The 18,041-nt window shown below is 45.2% G+C and overlaps 1 protein-coding gene across 22 annotated transcripts in view; it reads right to left on the bottom strand.

Annotated features, from left to right (window-relative positions):
- Nucleotides 1-18,041, bottom strand: part of LOC144755239 (scavenger receptor cysteine-rich domain-containing protein DMBT1-like) — a 593,569-nt gene that overhangs the window by 424,097 nt on the left and 151,431 nt on the right. For 20 of the 22 annotated variants that reach the window (XM_078643958.1, XM_078643955.1, XM_078643960.1 and 17 more), the window contains one exon: nucleotides 17,251-17,280. The exons of the other annotated variants lie outside the window; for them this stretch is intronic. In XM_078643958.1, coding sequence (XP_078500084.1) covers nucleotides 17,251-17,280 — 30 coding nt within the window. The remainder of the gene's footprint in view (nucleotides 1-17,250; nucleotides 17,281-18,041) is intronic. 22 annotated transcript variants of the gene reach the window in all.

Raw genomic sequence — 18,041 nt, 5'->3', positions numbered from 1 at the left:
TGTTTGCGTTCTGTTTAGCAGAAGTTCTACAGCGTGTGGGACCTGGACTATCAGATGATGTCCCAATACAATAGCATTGCTTTGTCTAATAGCTTGTGCAGTAGCTGCTACTGATTTTAGACATGTAGGTAATGCTTGTGCTACTGGATCTAATGTACTTGAAAAATAACCAAATGGTCTATGTCTGTCTGCTTGAAGTTGGGTCAGGACTGATAGTGCTGTACCTGAGTTTTCTGTTACAAACAAGGTAAAATCTTTGGTGTAATCAGGTGTTGCTAACACTGGGGCTTGACACATAGCCTTTTTAAGAGACTGAAAAGCTTGTGTGTGTTCATCTGTCCAGGGTAATTGTGGAGTAGCGCCAGCTTCGAGTGTTGTCAGCTGCACTAATGGTTTAGAAATGAGTGCAAATTGCGGGATCCACTGTCTACAATATGAGGTGAGACCAACAAAAGCTCGAACTTGTTTCTGTGTTGTTGGTTGTGGTATTTGTTGTATGAGCTGGATGCGTTCCTGTGTAAGCTGCCTACCCTCCTTTGACAGCAAGTGCCCTAAGTATGCCACTTGCTGTAAACAAAATTGGAGCTTACCAGGGGAAACTTTATGGCCATTCTCAGCTAAGAATTTTAGTACCAGCAATGATGCTTCAGCACAGGCTGGGTCAGATCTGGCCGTAATGAGGATGTCATCAACATACTGCAACAATGCAGTGTCAGGGGGCATTTCAATAGTATCCAATTGTCTTTTTAACGCTTGGCTATATACACTTGGGCTTTCGGTGAAACCTTGGGGAGCTCTTGTAAATTGGAAGCTTCGTCCTTGTAGGGAGAAGCCGAAAAGGTATTGGCTGTCTGGATGAATGGGTATACTGAAGAATGCGTTTTTTAAGTCAATGACAGAAAAATGCGTTGCTTCTGCATCTATGGCTGTGAGTAAAGTGGAGATGTCTGGGACCACAGGGTGTTGTGGAATGACACATTTATTGAGCTCTCTCAAATCCACCACTAGTCTGTAGACAGGTGGTGTTCCTGGTTCCACTTTTTTATGAACTGGTAAAACAGGGGAATTGCAAATGTTTGAAGTTGTTTCTTTAATCACACCTGACTGTATTAGGTCCTGAATAATTAACATTAATGCTTGTTCAGCTTGAGGTAGGAATTTTGTATTGTCTTATACGTGGTAGTTGGGCTCCCTCTTTCAGTGTAACCTTGTGAGGTGTTATTTCCATACATCCTACTGTGGTGGAATCAGTGGCCCAAAGGGTGTGTGGCAAATCTTTCAAATGCTCGTCTAATTCTCTACTTGTGTAGTGGCCCTTAAAATCTCGTAGAAATAATCTGGCATCTTTAGGTGAGCAAACAATAACAGCTCCTAATTCTTTCAATCTCTCCCTGGGCAACATCATGAAAAATCTGGGTAGTATTCAGTGTAGTCGCTGTCTATAATGTTCATTTGGGCCATTTGTGTTGTCGGTGGAACTGAAGGTGTTGAACTGCCTTGGGAAACATTCTGTTTTGGCTGATATGGACGAGGCTGTGTCTTACCAGTAGCCAAATTGTGCTTTAAGACAGGGCAGTCTTTTACGAAGTGTCCCGTTTTTTGCAATAATTACAAGTGCTCTTCACGTTTGTCTGGCAACCTGGTGTTTGTTGGCGCTGGGGTGCAGTTTGGGCTACTAATGCTTTCATCTTGGTGTCTTTCATGCGTTTTTTATCATTTTCTTCTTCATCCCTAATGCGATTTTGGTGATATTGTAGCATTTGTAACACCTGTGGTGGTGTATGTGCTTGCCAGGTACTTTCTACTTTTAGTACTCTTTCCTTAATAGCTGACAAGGCATTGTCTACTAATTTGGAAACAAACAGATGCGGGTAAGCTTCGCTTGTTGGCGTAAGGCCGCTATTTACCGCAAAATATTTTTCAAGTCTGGTGTAATAATCTCCTATGTCTTCACCATGTTTCTGTTTGCAGGAGGAAATGGTATTCCAGTCCTCCTTTTTCACTGTCAGTAACTGTGGTAGCACCTTTAAAATAGTGCCAGGAAGTGCTTTTAGTCTGTCTCCTATACCTTGACCTGCTACTCTAGTATTTTCGTCATTCTGAAGTTCGGTCCATCTAATGTGTTCACCTGCTACTTCCCAATCTTTTTCTCTTAGTTTGTCATATATACCCGATGGCAACAATAATTTCAGAATTGCTGTGATATCAGAAAGAGTATATGTTCCCATCATTAATACATCTCCTAATTCTTTAAAGAATCCAGCAGGATCCTTTGAGTGGGAGGGAACCATCTCTTTTATCCTTAGTAACTCAAGTTTTGTCAAGGGTACATAAATAAAAAAGCGTTGTAGCGCGCCATTCGTGTGGGGTGGACCTCTCTCATGGGGAACTGGCGTGTTTGAGGAAGTCTATTAATTGGTCCACAAGTATTATTGAAAAATTTATAGTCAGTCATTTTCTGGTATTTCTGTCTAAAATCTATAAATGTGTTGAGAAAAACTGAACTATTGTGGAGGAACATGTTATCAGCGCAGTCAGACAGAAAATCTCAGAGTCTTGGATCATGTTTAAAATGAGTGTCATTGAGTGTGATGGGATGTTGTACCATGTAGAGACTTGCTAATCTTTGATGTGAGCGTGGTAATGCTAGAAAAAATTGGGCTATGAGATCATTGTCATATATCTTATATTAAGAGACCCATAGGGTCGCAGTTCTGGCTATTTCCTCCTCCTCCGGTGTAAGCGGACGTTCCTGGTCTAACCAGTAGTCTAATGCATTGGATGTATTTTCAAATAACTCATCTGGAGATGACCGTTCAGAGTGACCTTGGAGGAATGTAGGCGGGAGTGTTCGTGAATTAGGGGCTGAAGAACGAACGGGTAAGACTTTTTCAGTAGGTTCAGTAATTTCCTCCTCAAGTTTCTTATTCTCTTTATTTGTTTGCAAGTTTTGCAGAATACGGGTCACCTTACGGGTGAACCTGTCTAGTGCATCATTTATAAGTTCTAGACTAGTGTGGTCGGATGCGGAATCTAATAAGTCAAAAAGTGAAACTGGTACATTTCTTTCCTCTGCTTGTATGTGTTTTATGAAACAGCAAAGGAGGAACCTATACATGTGCATTTTTACAGGGTGTGATCTTCTTGTAGTCATAGCGTTAATGGCTCGTGAGTTCTCTCCAGTACGAAGAAACTCAGAGGCCGCTTGAAGAAACGTGTCAATTGCTGGTAGATGTCTTATTTCTTCCCAGGAGTCATGAAGTATTTTACTTATTCGGCCCGCCTCCCCTGTGTTGCTCGGAGTCGGGTCATAGGGGCAGTTGGGAATTGTTTTACCTGGGTCTGGACCTACGGCACCCCCTTCTGGAGTGAGAGGTGGCGCGTTATGTTTTAAAAGGGGTGGCAGAGGCAGAGGGTGTTGAATTACTGGAACCTCATAAGGAGGTGGAGTATCTAAGAGGAAATTGGTGAAAGTATCCTCTCGGGATGGGGCGGTAGGTTGTGTCTTAGGTGGTGCAATGTTAAGGTTTTCAGGTGCAGATGGCAATACAGGATAAAAACCAGTAGAAATGGCTGATTGTTCCCTTTTATTCCTTTCACTAACTACTTCTTTCCCTATTTCTTGTAACTGTTCTTTCTTGGCCTGCTCTGACATTCTCTTACCCTTTTCAACTTTATGTCATTCCTTCTGTTGCCTCCTATGGGCTTCTTTTCTCCATAATTCCACCCAGTCACTTTGTGACTGGCGGACTCCCTTTTTCCATGTCAAAAGTACCATTTTCAGGCCATCTATATCTGTGTTCTAGGTCTTTAGTATAATCCACCCATGAATCACAATAAATAATTGCACAGACACCATGTTTTGCATACATGAAGTGTCCTGGAGTATCCCGAGGAGGAAGGGGAATTTCCTTCTCAAGAATACTCCTTTTAGTTGCTATCTTACGTATTTTTGAGAAAATAAGCATGATGGAAAGACTTTTCAAAGATTTAGAATTGAGAGAAAAAGAAAAACAAACAGAACATATATCTTTACCGTACCCACAAAAGTTGTGAGTCCGTCTTTTATACTAGTTTAGCAGTCCTCACAAAATAAGTGAGAAACCAACAAAAACATGTATCTTTACCGCACCCACAAAGTGGTGAGTCCGTCTTTTATACTAGTTTAGCAGTCCTCACCAAAGATAGGTGAGAAACCAACAAAAACATGTATCTTTACCGCACCCACAAAAGCTGTGGGTTCGTCTTTATACTTTTCAGCAGTACTCACCGAAAAAAATAACTGGAAGGCCTCTTGAAGATCTTGAAATGCGCGCAGCTTCTAAGGTGGGGCTCGCAGAACCTCGCACTCGTCTCTTCACAGGTTGGGCTCTGGTTCAGGACGTTCCGCAATTTTCCTCACCGCCTCGTATGGATGCCGGGCCGCAGTTGGTCCCCCTCTTCGCCTCGAGGGAGTTAGCGGGAATTCCCCGCGTTGTGCACTTTGAAGTCCGTCAAAGGTCAGGAGAGGACAGTACCGGGTCCAATATCGCCGGCGCATGGGGAAAAGAGAACCTCCCTGTTCGGGCGCCAATTAATGTGGTAAATTAATTCAATATTACCTCATCTCAGAATTTCTATACTTAATAATCATAATTTCAGTCAAAGCAAAGAGAGGAGTCTGTGGTGCTCGAGTAAAAAAAGGTCCAGTAACTCGAGTTAAGGGGAGAGCTCCAGCACCAAGCGGGTACAGGAGTGGTCTGCAGCTTTATTCACACATCAGAATATTTATACAGTTTTCAGTCAATAGGAAAAAAAAAGAAAAGAGAAGTGACAAGAAAAAAGGGAAGTGACTAGGAGTAATTTCCAACAGATGTGTCAAGTTAGGGGCGTGTCTTGTGTCTCGTGAGAAGGCATGCAATGTGTGGAAATGTGTTCTCTTTCAGTTGAAGGACCTTCCTCATTCGGGGGTTTATCTCTGGCTTAGAGTCAAGAACAGGAACCATCTTGTGTAAAACAGGAACTATCTTGCTGGTTCTGGGAATTGGCTGAACCCCAAGAGTCAAAAAGAGGAACTATCTTGTGTAAAACAGAGACCATCTGCTCTCTGGCTTGCAGTCAAGAACAGGAACTATTTCTTAAAACAGGAACTATCTGCTGCTGGTTCCCAGAATTGGCGAAACCACAGAAATGTGTGGTCAATGAACGGGGGTGCCAGAGGCAGGGTGTCTTGCTTGTGGGTCTGAAGATAAAATGGATGTCACACACAAAATGGGTGCTTGTCTGAATGAGAAAAATGGCTGTCAGGCAGAAACAGGGAAATGATGGGGCACAATTGTCAATTTTATTTCCACAAGAATCACTGCATTTCCCACAAATCCCTTTGTTTCCCAGCGCGCACCGCTTTTTACTTAATCCGGGTCACAAACGCGGCGCATATTCGTGAAATTCACAACATTGCCGATTGCGGGCAGCGCAAGGACAGATGCACTGAGCGATACCGCTGAAAGCTTATCAAAAGGTGAGATATGCCACCAGGAACTCCAATAATATGCGTTAGACCCAGTTAAAAATATTTCAGATCATGCTGACAAACTCACACCATTGTTTTCAGAAAACCGAGATGAACGAAGGCTCGCATTCATTGCGGCCGCCATAACCAAGAAGAGCGTCAGCACATTAATAAACGCGACACGGAGTGCAGTATTAAAGTAAGTCCTGCGCTATGGGAGCATTTTAAAACAATGTAGCCTATACAAGCACCAGAAAATAACGGTCTCATTGTAACCTTTACCAGATAAACGTTACCCCAGCACCAACTGGTTCCAAGTGATTGGAAACAGACAACTGCTCAAAATCAAGATGAACTACCCATTTACGGAGACTGCAACATAAACACTGAGTCTTGTGTTAAATGCGCCGCCAGAATAGACGATGAGGAAGTGTAGCTCACCATGAATGTAGATAACAGGAGCTTTTCATTTTTTTAATTGCAGAAACGAAAGGTGTCCCAAAGAAAACGCCACAAGTATACAGACACAGCAATAAAGTAACCTTTAAAAGACAGAGGTCATTTTCTTTACCCCCACAAAGATAGTGTGTAACAACACAATAGGTGACGGCCAAAACATTCAACTGTTCACCCTTTATTTTTCAATAGGTACCCAATAAAGCCCTGATAAAAAACCTGTGTTCATTATTGTTCGCAGAGGGCTCCACAAGGAATTTGTATTATGTGAAATGTCTTTCCCTGCGACTTTAGTCCTATAATAGAAAGATTTAATACATAGGACTGACATGTTTAAAAAAGTACTGGTGTACTGTTGTAATGTGAATTTTGAATCGCATGAAGTATGTTGAAATTAATTTGTTTATGCATTATTGTTTAGATTCGACCTTTCACAGTCATATATGATTGTTATATGTATCATAGTGTGTCAAAACTTGGACATTTGAAATTGTATAAATGTATCGAAGTCAAATGATGAAATTATTGATGACAAAAGCAGGCATCTAAGAATAAGTTTATTTAGATGCATCAGGGCTCTCAAAAATAAATAGAGTAGCCCAAAATAAAACCAAGACCGAGTCATTGTTACTTGATTGAAGTTTCCGAAAGTGGCATTTTCAGACTTGCAACTTAAAAACCATCTTCACTAAAAGATGTATTTTTAAATTGTGAGTCCAAAGATATCAAAGTCTAATTTTCTACCTGCTCCCAATTAGAAATTGCACTTGAAAGATATTTCAAGGCAATCTCCATAACCTACGGGAGAGATATACCTTGCTGTAGTGAAAAACGGGTTTGGCAGTTTTTCACTACCAGGGCATTTAAAACACAAATATACATGCCCCACCTTCTAAATACTCTGCCCTTTGGGGCTGCCTAGGGCCTACCTTAGGTGTGCTTTACATGTAATGAGAGGAAAGGTTTGGGCCTGGCAAGTGGGTGCACTCACCAGATCAAAATGGCAGTTCAAAACTGCATGCCCAGGCTCTGGGGTTGAATACCGAGACATGTTTGCAGGGCTACTCATGTGGGTGGCACAATCAGTGCTGCAGGACCGACTTGAGGCGGTTACGCGGCAGGATTCAACACTGCTCGTATGCTGGAAATCGCTATTCTATCCCGATTATACCACAAAGGTCAACCCTGAGGATATTCGCCCAGCCAACGCTCACGTCAGGCATGACGTACGACACACTTAGAATCCAACCGAATGTGTCATCTGCATTGAATTGCGCCTAACCAGGCCTCTTTCCCGCTATTTGTTAGGCTGCCATCCCCCTCTCAAGTCCTGATGAAGACCCGCAGGACTATTTAAGATCACATACATAGGGTTGAAACGTCAACAACATCTTGGCCCAGTTCAAGGCCACACTTGCAAAATACCTGAATTATTTAGAGGAGCAGGGTCATTGTGTTTCTCTTACTGGCCTCTTACAAACTTGTACATAACTTTTTAATCACCTTATACATATTGCGCACTCAATGTGTCACCAACTTCACTATGTCATTTAATCACAACTCACTTTAAACTTTCACATTGTTGGCAGCCTCCTATGATACAAAAATTACATTTATCTGGATGATAATATAAATGATGCAATTTGTATAAAAATCACCCAACAAACCTGATTCGATTGTGGTTATTGTATCCTTGTGTGTTTTTTATGTGTTCCTTCTCAAAAAAATTATTTTCACAATTATCTGTAGAGTTAAATAACTTGTTCTGTGTAGATTCAATTATAATGTGAAGCAATATTGTTGTCACACCCAACAGAACCACTGTACCTTTTGTCGCAGGACAACAAGTAGCATATGATTTACAGGCCCTGGGCACACCTGGTGCACTATACTAGGGACATAGTAGTAGATCAAATATGCCAATCATGGAGAAACCAATTACCCATCATATTTTAGACACAGAGCCAATGTATTTTAGCCCCGGTAAGCAGTGGTAAAATTGAGGTGGAAGACAAAAGGTGTGGGGGTAACCCTGACAGGTCCAACACTGACAGGGATACACAAAAACCTTTCAAATTGATACACAAAGATCCTAAGCTGACCAATCATAGCAAGTTCTTAAACAGCTCCATAAATCCATGCAGATTATTTTAGTAACCTCTAATATTATTCTGAAGAAAGATGCCACCAATAGAATATAAGGTGTTTTTTAAAATATGTTTTTGGAAATGCAATAATCAGATCAAATGCAAACTTTTTATTTTAGAAACATAAACTAAGTTCCCCAAAAAGAAAATATCAGCACATAAAAAATGAAGTTTCATCCTTAAAAACAGGTTTTTCATTTTCAGTAAATGTGTGTTTGGTTTAACTTTCATCAAGCATGTCAAGTACTGAAATGGATTGATGGTACCTAACCCATCCATGCAAAGGATGGCCATAATATCAGGGCCCATGTTATATGACTGTCATGCTATGTGTGCCCATAATGTGTCATAAATTACCTTCACTATGCCAGGATCAGCTTTATACTAGAAGTAGATGTATTCAAATCATAACTACCCACAGTAAGAGCAGCAGTATGCCAGGGTCAGCACACTAAAATGGGTAGGAATCATAATGCTATGGATTCCCACGAAATGCCAAGAATCACCACCAGTATATTAGAGTCATTATTATACCAGTGGTGGAGGGGTGTACACATTGCACAGTCTTCCTCATGCATGGACACATGTGCAAGCACACAACTATGTACTTGCTTCACATACACTGGCACACATACCAGCAGCATTCAACCTACTTTATATACTCACTCTGCCACCATGTCTACCTGTGCCTGCGTTCCTCCATTTGTCGTCCGTTAGGTGTCAGGCCTTATGTCACAGTTACATGTCGGCACATGGCTTGAGCCACATAATGTTTTCTTATAGGCTCTGCCCTTTCAGTCACATTCAGCATGACACACAATTCCTGTCACTGGCTTTGGAGTGCTGTGGAGAGCTGTGTGACATGTTTTCCAGCCTGTTGTCTTTTACGGAGCGCTAGTGCGTCGGTGCACCAAAGAACACAAATGGTGCAAGTGTGACAGTTTGAACTTGAACCGCCACCCCTTCAGATGTCTAGTTGTTTTATGGTCACTCCAGAGGTGTGGACCTACAGAGCAGAGGCACTTTTATACAATTTCATACCTATGGAGTCATGGGAGAAAAATTCAGGAAGGGCACATGTAAACTAGGCCTGGGCTGTAAATTCCGTTCCGCTTGTGGAATTTGCGGAATTTGGGTAATTTTGCATTCCGCTGAGAATGCGGAATTGCCAAAAATTGTCAATCCGCAGCTTTGCTGTATTTTTTTGCTTGTCCGCTCTTTCAAAATGCGTGTTTTCGAGATATTTCTCCCTGTGCATGCAAACAGCATTTGTGAACAGGAAAAAAGCATTGCGAACGGGAGCAACAAGCAATTCCGCTTTTTCACGGAACAATGCAAGCTTGCAGAGATGTTTTACTGTTTTGCTGAGCTTTGCGTAGCGTGACAATGCAAATTCCGCCCACCCCTAAACGGCTGTCCCCTGTGATATAGAGAGTTTTCTCGGGTATCTTAACAAAGCAGTTCTGAAAATGATGATGAGCAGATAGGAATATTCAATAGTATAACTTGTTGATTGTGTAATGTACTTGATCACTGTCTGTGGTGTGGTGTATTGGAAATGATGTCAAATATGTATTGTCACTCATCTCAGTGGTGCTCCTTGTATCTACATCGGAAGGATACATGGTGTGTTAGACCCTGAAATTTGAGTATGTGAGCCAGTGATTAAACACAAATTCCTGCACTGGATGTATCAGAGTATTGGGTTACTAGACTGGCCAGTTCTTTAGCATTAAAAAAGACTTAACAAGCATGATGATACTTATTTTTAGTAATAACTTACATTTTACATAGCTGCTAGTACCACGATTTTGCACTACCTAGTTGTTGTAAATGGCAGGTATTATTATTACTCAATGTTATGGTAGTAAATATATTGGCCTGTGAATGATAATAGGCTGAGTTAGCCCAGCTAGGGATTTAAACTCATGAAAGATCTTAAAAGACTCATTGGCTGAATAAAATATTTTTCACTGGAACGGTGATAAAGTCAGACGTATAACTGCTTAAGGGAATAGTCTGTTCAAATATAATATGATTAATTACAAAAACCTAGCCAAGATTTTCTCCCTATTGAACAATGAACTGATGGTACTCTCTGCCTGTTTTTTGCATCCATCTCCCCTTTATTTGTTTCTTACTACTTGTCTCTCTAATTCACACTCCAAGCCTTCATTCCCTTATTTTCAGCAGCCCCCAAGCACTGTTCAGGTGCAAACTCACATCTTGCCGCTCTTATTTTACTTACCTTGTTTCGTTGCCCTTCCCACAATTTGGATATAAAAAGCTCCTGCCCTAATTTACAGATCAAAGAAGCAGACGGGCATATTAGTTAGGGCACTATCGCCGCTTTAGCAGGACTTTTTCTCGCTAAAGCGGCGATAATTTTATCGGCCTATTAGCAAGTTGTCGCTAACAGTAGTTAGCAACAGCTTTTAGGTGATAGCGACCGGTTTGGGGCCCACTTTGCATGTCAGCGATATTTATCGCTAATGACATGCAAAGTGGGCGTACCCAACCTGTTAGCGACTGAAAGCAGTCACTAACACAGCTATCGCCTATTAGCAAGGCAGGCTGTGAGATTTAAAAAGTTGCGATTATCTGCCAGAACCTAACGCCTGTTCAGACCATGACTTAACCTGCATATCCAATGGGAGGTGGATATTCAGGCTAAGTCCCCATTAGCGTTAATGCCTGAATATTGCAGGATTTCCAGCGATATTTACGCATTGAGCCGCTATCGCCAGATATTTTATCGCATTAGAGATAAACGTTGCTAATAGCATGTTATCTCTGAATATCCGGCGATAGACGGCGAAAAAAAATATCGCTATTTGTTGCTAATATGCCCCAGAGACCCTTATATGTACGAAAAGCAGTAAGGCCTTTCTAATGCAGGGGGGGGGGGAAACAGAGCAAAACAGTGAGGAAACTCATCTGCATGGTGAAATTAAACGGAACAACCAATCGAATGACTTTACCCGATTTGCATGGTTTTGGCACCAGTGTTGAGTGACCCCGGACCACCAGGAGATGGCTGGGGATTACATAAAGCTCCACCCTGAAAATGATTTCGAAAAGTGAAATGGAGGTACATTTTCTAGACTTTTCCTCCCAATATACTGTAATTACTGCTCCACAACAGCACGGTGTGTAAGGCCAGCTGGATGAATTGTAGTGCTACAAGACACCCCCGACATCCTTGCTGATTCCTCTATCAATATCATACAACGTTTAAAGGTTCAGAGAACGTAAAATATACATTGTAGTCAAAACTTTATTCACAATCATCAAAGTAAACATAAACATAGTAGCACTATACTCTTGTAGAATAACAATGTTCTTGAGTCGATAGTGTATATATCAAAAAAGAGAAATAGAAATGATTATTCCACTTGCAACAATCACAGCATTCATAACATAGCATTCCATTCAGCTATCCATCCTCTTCACACTAATAAAATCAAGTGACTACTTGCAAGATTAATCTTATGATTATCTACAACATTTTCTTCACAACTATAAACAATATTTGATGTATAATCTGCAATAATTCAATATATGACGTAGTCTTTTGGTATTTCTATCTAAACGGCTGGAGTTCGAAATCATTCAAATTTTCTATGTGCGTTTCGGCAACCCGTGCCTTCTTCAGGAAAGCACCTCCACAAGACCTTTTATTTCTTCATAGGTATCCTGCAATGTCACCATACATTCTACTGAGACAAAAATATTGGAAATTGAATAGATTATCACAATCTCTATTGAAGGTCAGAACCTCCACTAATTGCCTGATTGTGCCGCATCTGCAACCACCCGCAAAGGGCAAATGCCATGAGAGCAGATGGCCATAGTCAATATCTTTTTAGTTAGTGAGTAACATACTCCATAATGGCACCCAGTGTGTAATATTAAAAGACCTAGAATAGAGCTAAAAGACACCCATCCAAATAGCAGTGTCTATTCCACATCCAAGTGCTGGGTGAGCCATATGCTGGCTCAGAGTGTGCTCAATGAGCTACATGCTGCCCCAGCCTTCATTGATAAGTATATTTACCAATCTGTGTAATAGGGATGCTCAAACTTGATGGGTTAGTAAACATCCAATGACAGATGCCGCCACCTAAAAAGGACAGTGGAACCCCTAGAACACTGAAAAACAGTGGATCATGTATAAGCAGATTTAAAAAGAACCCCTGAGGTAAATGCACCTCTGAAACCTAATGATGTGGAGAGCCACACACCTAGACCAGGATGTTCAGCTTCGTGGAATCCAGGAAATGGGACATGGATTGCTGTAGGATTATGGGTTTGGGAGGGTTAGAAGGGACCTAGGAAGTCAATCAAAGCTGATATTAGGGTAATTGTGACAAAATATTGCTGTGCTCTTAAAAGTAATCAATCAATCAATCAATCAAAGCATTTATATAGCGCACTACTCACCCAGAGGGTCTCAAGGCGCTGGGGTTGGGGGGTCCGCTACTGCTCGAACAGCCAGGTCTTGAGTTGCTTCCTGAAGGCGAGGTGGTCCTGGGTCAGGCGGAGGTGGGTCGGGAGGGAGTTCCATTTCTTGGCGGCGAGGTAGGAGAAGGACCGTCCCCCTGTGGTGGCTCTTCGGATGCGGGGGACGGCGGCGAGGGCGTGGAAGGTCGATCGAAGCTGGCGTTTGGGAGCGTAGAAGTTGAGGCGGCTGTTGAGGTATTCTGGGCCTTGGTTGTGTAGGGCTTTGTGTGCGTGGGTGAGGAGTCGGAAGGTGATTCTCTTGTTGACCGGGAGCCAGTGCAGGTCTCTCAGGTGTCCGGAGATGTGGCTGCGACGGGGGATGTCCAGGATGAGACGTGCTGAGGCGTTCTGGATCCGCTGGAGTTTCTTCTGGAGCTTGGTGGTGGTTCCGGCGTAGAGGGAGTTGCCGTAGTCCAGACGGCTGGTGACGAGGGCCTGGGTGACCGTCTTCCTGGTCTCGGTGGGGATCCACCGGAAGATCTTACGTAGCATGCACAGGATGTTGAAGCACGACGAGGAGGCGGCGTTGACTTGTCTGGTCATGGAGAGGGAGGAGTCCAGGATGAAGCCTAGGTTGCGTGCGTGGTCTGTTGGTTTGGGTGCGCTGCCTAGGGCGGGGGGCCACCAGGAGTCGTCCCAGGCGGAGGGTAAGGATCCCAGGATGAGGACTTCCGTCTTGTCCGAGTTCAGTTTCAGGCGGCTGTTCTTCATCCATTCGGATACCTCTTTCATCCCTTCGTGAAGGTTGGCTCTGGCGGTGGCGGGGTCGTTGGTGAGGGAGAGAATCAGCTGGGTGTCGTCGGCGTAGGAGATGATGTTGAGGTTGTTGCGGCGTGCGATGTGTGCGAGGGGGCTCATGTAGACGTTGAAGAGGGTTGGACTGAGCGAGGAGCCTTGAGGAACGCCGCAGAGGACTTCGGTGGCTTCAGATCTGAACGGGGGAAGGCGGACTCTCTGTGTCCTTCCGGCGAGGAAGGAGATGATCCACTCCACTGCCTTCTCCTGGATTCCGACGTTGCTGAGTCGCTGCACTAGTGTACGGTGGCAGACAGTGTCGAAGGCCGCGGAGAGGTCTAGGAGGATGAGGGCTGCTGTTTCTCCGTTGTCAAGCAGTGCTCGGATGTCATCGGTGGCTGCGATCAGGGCGGTCTCGGTGCTGTGGTTGGCCCGGAAGCCGGACTGCGAGAAGTCGAGGGATCCATTCGTCTCGAGGAAGGCGGCCAGCTGCTTGTTGACGGTCTTCTCGACGACTTTAGCAGGGAACGGGAGCAGCGAGATGGGGCGGTAGTTCTTGAGGTCGGTGGGGTCAGCTGATGGTTTCTTTAGTAGAGCGCTGAGTTCGGCGTGCTTCCAGCTCTCCGGGAAGGTAGCGGTGTCGAAGGAGGTGTTGATGATGTCCCGCAGGTGGGGTGCGATGACAGCGTCGGCCTTGTTGAAGATGTGGTGAGGGCAGGGGTCGGTAGGAGATCCGGAGTGGATAGAGTTCATCGTGCGGACGGTGTCTTCGGTGCTGATCGGGGTCCAGGCGTGGAGGGTGGTGGTGGGGGGCGGTGGTTCAGTCGTGGCGTGCGTCGGTTGAGCGCTGAAGCTGTTGTGTATGTCCGCGATCTTGTTGTGGAAGTAGGAGGCGAGGGAGTTGCAGAGGTCTTGCGAAGGGGTGATGTCGTTGTTTCCGGCGTTGGGGTTGGAGAGCTCTTTAACGATGTTGAAGAGTTCCTTGCTGTTGTGTGCGTTGTTGTCCAGTCGTTCCTTGAATGCGGTTTTCTTGTTGGCGTGGATGAGTTGGTGGTGTTTTCGGGTGGGGAGCTTGAGGGCAGTCATGTTGTCCGTGTTGGGTCTCTGCGCCATGTTCTCTCGAGGGCTCGGCAGTTCTTCTTGGAGCTCTTGAGTTCGTCGGTGAACCATGGGGCTTTCTTGCTACCGGGTCTGCTAGGCGGGGTCTTCAGAGGGGCGAGGTCGTCTGCGCAGTTGCTGATCCACTTCGCGAGGTTGGTGGCCGCCTGGCTTGGGTTCGTTGCGCTGGTGGGTGGGTTCTTGCTCAGTGAAGTCGCCATCCGGTCGGCTGTGATCTTGTTCCAGCTTCTGCGTGCCGCCTGTTGCTGGTGGTGGTGGATCGTGGTCCTTCTGAAGCTGAAGTGGACGCAGCTGTGGTCCGTCCAGTTGAGTCCGGTGGCGTGGCTGAAGGCGATGTCCTTGCAGGATGAGAAGACGGGGTCGAGTGTGTGTCCAGCGTAGTGGGTGGGGGTGTTAACCAGTTGCTTGAGTCCGAGGTTGGCGAGGTTGTCCAGCAGGGTGGTGGTGTTGCGGTTGTTGTTGTTCTCCAGGTGGAAGTTGAGGTCCCCGAGGAGGATGTAGTCGGCGGAGAGGAGGGCGTGCGGGCTGATGAAGTCGGCGATGTCTTTGCTGAATTGTGTGCGTGGTCCCGGGGGTCTGTAGATGAGGGTGCCTCTGAGGGTGGTCTTGTGGTTGATGTGGACCTGGAAGTGCAGGTGCTCGGTGGGTGCGAGGGTGTCGTCGGTGTTGGTCGTGATGCGGATGGTGTTCCTGTGGATGATGGCGATGCCTCCTCCGGTCTGGTTGCTGCGGTCCCTTCGGATGATCTTGTAGCCGTCTGGGATAGCGATGGCGATGTTGGGTGCTGAGGAGGCGTTCATCCAGGTTTCCGTGAGGAAGGCGACGTCTGGTGAGGTTGTGTCAAGCAGGTTCCAGAGCTCGATGGCGTGTCTGTGGATGGAGCGGGTGTTAAGCAGGATGCATTTCAGGTGGCTGCTGCTGTTGCGCGTCTTGGTCTTGGTTGGTGCAGGAGTATTGCTGGCCCGGATGCAGGTGAACTTGCAGACGTTGCAGCAGAAGGGTCCGTGGGTGCGTCTCGGGGTGGCTCGGTAGCATCCTGGGATTCGTCCGGCGTTGAGTGCGTTGAGGGTGGCGGCGTCGTACGTCCGGCGGGTGGGCTGGGGTCTGCGGGGGCCGGGGGTCCTGGCGCTGGGCGCGGTCCAGGCGCGGACGGGCGTAGACGGGCTTACCTTTGGCGCACCTTCGGCGCTCAATCGGTGCCCCCGCTGCACGCGTCCGCTGCGCGGTCGCTCTGGGGGCGTCATAAGAAGGGGGACGAGAGGGCGGGTCAGCTGGGCGGCGGGAGCTGCTCGGCCAATGGGCTGGTGGTGGGCGGGGCCTGTGGCGAGCTGCGGCGGGAAACTGGCGAGCGGGCGGCTCTGCTGAGGCTGGGCCGCTCGGGGGGGCAGGGGGGCGTCTGCGGCGAAAAAAGGCGGCAAGGCTGGCAAGGCTGGCAGGCAGGAGCAGGCAGGAGCAGGAGGCGGCAGGAGGAGCAAGGGGGTGACCAGGCCTGGTGAGAGGCGCAGTGGTCACGCAGTAAGGGCTTCTCTTTATCGTAGGAGTTCAATGGCAACAAAACAATGGGAAACTCTCAAAGGAAAAACCTCTGAAATGCAGAAGGCCATCTAATCGAAGTAGTATGATCCTAGTATAAACTGCTGCGATTGGGAATGAAACCATACAACGGTTGTCCTACAATCACTTGGGAGCAACCTCACATGAGCACCGGGACAAACAGGTTATAACTATGGGGCCCGTGTGTACTGCAGAGAACCAGATACGCTGGATTAAGAAAAGCGTCTGAAGGTAATGGGTCTCTAAAGGGAATTCATAAAATCCTAGAAGAACGGGGCCCTCTGTGCCTCACCTGTGTTCTCCAGTTTGTAGATACAGAGATTACGTTGTCCACAAGGGAGATACAATGACCAAAAGCTTCACTGGGGAACCGCTAACTGTGCCAGTATTTAAATGCAGTAAACCGTGCCCCAAAGTCACATCCAGGGTGTGGCCTCGCAACTATGTGGATGTCTAGCTCTCCCGAAGGTATACTCTGGAGGCCATTTAGGCCTGCACCACTATGCAATATTAGTTAGTGAACCCCCTGAGGTAAAAGTCTCCTCCTTTAGCTATGTACCAATGCTCTACCCAAAAATATTGAGAGCTAGACATGGCTCAAAATCGACCTAATGCTGGTAGTGAGCCTTAGTGACTACTAAGAGGGGGTACAAAATATCCCAAGGTACATTACCTTGATTGAGGGATGCAGAAGGAAAAAGTCAATATATTTCTTATGAGGTACTATATTTGATGGCATTTTCCCAAGGGATCTCACTGTTCAGGCCTCGTGTATGGGTATCTAGTGAGAAGATCCAGAACACTTCCCTTCTTTTCCTAATTTCCGTGTGATCACCTCTTGTTTTTATCTCAATATTCTCCAAAATAGGTCAACTTTTCTAGCCTGGTTTATGCATTTTCTCCATATAGTGCTTAACTAATGGTGCATTAATCTTGGCTGTTCAAATCACTGACCGACGTTCTGTTATCTGGGTAGCATATTCGTGGCAGGCATAGCTGGTGCATGAGATTAAACAGGGCCTATTTAGAGCAGGGCTGACACCTCTGATTATATTTGCCATAATGCTCCCCACTTTCAAAAGTCCCCAGCCGCCACTGCAGATATTACCAAACTTTGTCAAAGAAACCAAAATAATGTAACTAAGACAATTGTTCTCTCATCTACTGAAATTCCTACTGCTACCCATTCGCCCCAAAGTGACTAACTCATACAATTATTTGAAGCTAATCCATAAATGCATTTACCTTCAGTACTCACGGTCAGGGGCTGAGAAACTACATAGAAGACAGAAATAAAACAACATGTTAAAGATAATATTACGAAATCCTTACGTTTGTTGCAATGAACTTTTCAAGAGTAACAATTGTTTCCACACAGACATTAGCATTGAGGAGAACATGAAAACGAGTAGCATTTGTCACCTCAGAGACTAGACAATTTACTCCCAAGTGCAGGAGACAGAACATCTCTCTTGCAGGAACCCCCCATAAGTTGTGCTGCTAGCCAATCACAGTTGTTCTCTAGCTCAGTGAGGAATTTAGATTGGAGCCATACCCTGTAGCTGCTTGACATTTGATTGTCCGCTCATTCACATAAGAAAATCTCTTCTCAAGAGGCTCTGTAACAATGAGTCCTTCAAACAGGAAAGGGTTGGCCAGTGGTTTAGCTAGCACCATTATTGCAACCAATGCTTGACAACAACTCCTGAGATAATCCAGCACCTAACTTCTACAGACACCACCGAAGCCGAGTCAAATGCCCTACTTATAAAGGAGCCTACTAATTAGAATCTTTTTTGGACTTATCATGAAAACCCATTCTTCCAGAACATACAATAAGTGCATTTAATTCAATAAAGTGTGGGCCCACAAATCCGAGGAGCAGAACTCTGTACCTATTATTCTATGCCCCTTTATGGTAATCTAGTATATCACGTGCCCAAGGTCAGGCTTTGAATCTTGTTTTATGAGCTCCCAACCGATAATCCTTCTAGAGTTTTCGTAACTGAATGTTAATCGTATTAAACAACATACAT

The sequence above is a fragment of the Lissotriton helveticus genome, chromosome 5_1 (assembly GCF_964261635.1).
Source record: "Lissotriton helveticus chromosome 5_1, aLisHel1.1, whole genome shotgun sequence".
In the NCBI taxonomy this organism is placed as follows: domain Eukaryota; kingdom Metazoa; phylum Chordata; class Amphibia; order Caudata; family Salamandridae; genus Lissotriton; species Lissotriton helveticus.
The sequence above is the reverse complement of the archived record's forward strand: the minus strand, read 5'-3'. Positions and strand labels throughout refer to the sequence as shown.